Below are 3,811 nucleotides of genomic sequence, written 5' to 3'. Positions count from 1 at the left end.
CACTCTCTCAAACACAACCAAAAGTATATATCAAGTAATAAGTATGAACTGAACTAGTGTTTGTTTTGTGTTCTTGATTGTTTCAGTTGTAGAAACTAAGAATGAAAGAGGGCTCCCGTATGAAAAGGAAAATGGAAGGAATAAGGAAATTGGCACCATTATATATATATATATATATATATATATATATATAGAGAGAGAGAGAGAGAGAGAGAGAGAGAGAGAGAGAGAGAGAGAGAGAGAGAGAGAGAGAGAGAGAGAGTAGGTCTTTAATTTTATTTAGTATAATTCTAATTTTGGCACCAAAACATGAAATCAAATTTGGGTGACGTCTACAATAATGGGAATTCTCACTCTATGTTTTTCATCTGTCCATACAAGTGATGACGAAAGTACAATTGGCTTAGAAAATTTTCCTCCAGCAACATTGACACTGAAAGATTGTTTTTCCCCAAGAGATTTGAACGAGAGAACTTGAGGCACGATGGTGATATTGATGTTGGAAATTTTTGTGACACTGGCCTTGTAGGTGGAATTAGCGATGCCAACATTTGTGACTGTTCTTGTGAAATTTACCATAAACGGTTGAATTAGTTGCACTTGATATACAATTGAAGGATAGTTAATATCTTTGAGCAATGATTTCCCACTTGAAGAAGAACAAGCACTATTATCACCACTGATTTTTCTCACTGTTGCAGTATCATATCCTATGTCACATAAGAAATTCACATAGTCATCCTTAGAAAGATCCAAAATGAGTCCAGGGTCAATAACTTTTACCGGGTTTACATGCCCTGCTCCATAAGCAAAATTCTTAAGATCTTGACTACCATTCATCGGTATTGCAGTAGTCATAATAGAAGATTTTATAGCTGCAGGGGACCAATCAGGATGAAAACTCTTAACATATGCAGCTATACCAGTAACATGGGGGCAAGCCATTGATGTTCCTGTCATGATGTTGTATTTGACATGTCTATTGTCTCCGGGGAACCCTGAGGGATTCGCATTAGGCGAAAACGCTGCCAATATTTCAACTCCAGGGGCACTTATGTCCGGCTTCAAAATTTCTGGAATTAATGGATTTGGTCCCCGGGAAGAGAAATCAGCTATGTATGGAGCATTTGGATCATTCATGGCTTCACTCTTGAGAATCTCCACTTGAGAGTTATTAGTAGAATTAGCATAAGACAGAGCATGAGCATATGTAATCTCATCAATTCTTGATGCAGGGTAAGGAACAACTCCAGCATGTTGGTCAGAGTTAATCACAATTGATCCAAATGCGCCATATTCATATCCCATTTGAACTCCATCTTCTGAAGAACATAAAAGTATGTTCCCTATTACCTTCTTGGGATCTAGACAATCGCAAGTTGAGCCATTGCAATACGGAAGCGAAGCATGCTCCCCAGGAAGTAAAGCAATCTTTTTCCCACTTGATGCGAAACTATTTATGGATCTCCCGGACAATGTTTGTCCATTCCCAAGAGAGAACTTGTCAATGATTCGACGATCCATGATGCTAGCTGCAACGCTTAGTAACCAAGGTGCTACGCTAGTAATAGTCCCTCTAGAAGGACCACTGTTTCCACATGACTGGACAGTGAGAATCCCTTTCTCCATTGCATGAAAAGAACCAATTGCTATAACATCTAACTTGAAATCTACTTCTTCTTGACGACCAAGTGAAATTGTGATGAGATCTACACCATCTGCAATGGCATCATCAAAAGCTTTTAATATGTCAGCCTCAACGCATCGTTCAGTTACGCAAACTTGGTAGACGGCTAATCTTGAAGATGGAACCGCTCCTTTTGCAATTCCTTTTGCAATTCCATAAAAGCTTGCGTCTTTTACTTTGTTACCAGCTGCAATTGAGGCTATATGGCTTCCATGACCAACATTGTCTCTTGCCGACGAAGACGACCCACCATCGTCGATGTATTTTCTTGCTCCAATGATCTTCTTGTTACAAGTAAAATTGTTCCCTCCTGCACATTCACCTTTCCACGTTTTCGGAGCAGGGCTGAAGCCATAATCAGAAAAACTATCTGACTCAGGCCAAATTCCAGTGTCTATGACTCCAATTATGATATCGCTTTCGCCCGGGCTCCTTCGCCTTTTGTCTTGGAAACCCATGAAGTCCCAGGACCTTGTTGTATGAAGCTTTAAAGTTTTGCTTTCGAAAACAGAGACTACTTCATCCATTCTAGCAAGATCATGCACTTCTTGGTCTGTTAGTTTTGCAGCAAACCCATTGAAGCTCCGGTTGTAACTTCTGATCAAGGAATGTTCTGCAAAATCATTTCCCATAACTTGGCGTAACATGCTTGAATGCTGAGACGCTGGTGCGTAGTCTCCATTTGGAAGTGACCCCATATACACAACATGTAACTTTCGTTCTTCATGGGCAACGCAAAGCATAAACTTGTACATGGCAAGAATGATTGATGTGCACAATAGAATGTGCTTCCAATCTGCCATTGTTCAAGCTTCAAGGTAAGAACGGTATAGAATTTTGCTCAAAATGAGGCTTTATATACGTAAATGATGTAAACACAGCAAGACCAACTTTTGTTTCTAGTTATCAAGACTTGGTGTAAATACACAGAAAAGTTTTGCAAGCATTTAATACTCTTTCCATGAACAAAGAACGGAAAATAGACCATATTTATTGCAGGAAAATGGCATTAAACCTTTTATGACTTTTCTATTTCCAATATATTAATTTTTTTGTATTTATTTGTTTAGCGCAAGGTCACAATTAGGTTCTCCAAAATTTATTTTAGATTAATGGCTCGTTTGAAAAACTTCAAAAGTAATTTTTTTGAGTTTATAACTTATGAAAAGTAGTAGTATTAATGTTTGGTATAATTTTTAAAACTAAATTGCAGTTTTTTAAAAAGTTATTTAGATGCTTATAAAGAAGTTAAAAAAAAATTATTTCTCTCATAATACTACTACTTTTTATCATATTTTTATAAAAGGAAAAGTCCAGGGGCCAGCAGTTTTATTGAATTTTGACCAGCATGTAACCAGCAGAGAAAGGTGAGCCATTGGATGAAATCTCACACCAATCTCACACTATTAAATCATCATTGATGGCTAGTTGATGGCTAACAATCACAAAAATTGCTGGTTCCCTAGCATTGCTCTTTATAAAATAAGCACTTTTAGAGTTAAAAATCCAAATACAAAATAATTTATTTATAAGCTACTTTTAATATAGTCATTTATTGTTTAAGCTATTTTGTCAAAAAGAGCTTAATTAAGTTGTTTACTCAAACTGAGCCTAATTAGTTTATTAAAAAAAAAAAGATTTTGCTAGGTGGACGATAGATTTTATAAACAATGTGAATAATGGGTTTTAAAATTGACATAATAAAACAAAAAAAAACACTCTACCTCCAAATTATCTCCTAAATCTACACACTCAGTGAATTGAACATCCAGCTATTATTAACTGTGCATGAGTAAATCGAATCAAAAGAAATAATCATTTAATTAAAAATAATGAACATAATCATCTGGATACCTATTGAATTAAACATTCGACATATCCAATATTCACATTATTTAGTATTTTCATTGTCTACTTATACTTCTCCTAAAAAATATCAAATAGAGAATACTTTATGCTCTTCTATCAATAAAAAACGAAGCAAAATTGTACATGTATTTTGTTATTAGAGTTGGAAGTGAGCCGAGTTGAGTCGAGTTAGACCAAACTCAAGTTCAGCTCATGAAAATTAAGTTTAGCTCATGACTCGACTCATTAACAATTGAGCATATTTCATAAGCTCAA

The 3,811-nt window shown here is 35.8% G+C and overlaps 1 protein-coding gene across 1 annotated transcript; it reads right to left on the bottom strand.

The window, feature by feature from the left end:
- Positions 1-251: 251 nt before the first annotated feature.
- LOC112802599 (subtilisin-like protease SBT4.6) lies at positions 252-2,564 on the bottom strand. Its single transcript, XM_025845866.3, has one exon. The coding sequence runs from the start codon at positions 2,488-2,490 to the stop codon at positions 316-318; it is 2,175 nt and encodes a 724-aa protein (XP_025701651.1). The 5' UTR covers positions 2,491-2,564; the 3' UTR covers positions 252-315.
- Between the last annotated feature and the right edge of the window lie 1,247 nt (positions 2,565-3,811).

This window comes from Arachis hypogaea, chromosome 5 (assembly GCF_003086295.3).
Source record: "Arachis hypogaea cultivar Tifrunner chromosome 5, arahy.Tifrunner.gnm2.J5K5, whole genome shotgun sequence".
NCBI lineage: Eukaryota > Viridiplantae > Streptophyta > Magnoliopsida > Fabales > Fabaceae > Arachis > Arachis hypogaea.
The sequence above is the reverse complement of the archived record's forward strand: the minus strand, read 5'-3'. Positions and strand labels throughout refer to the sequence as shown.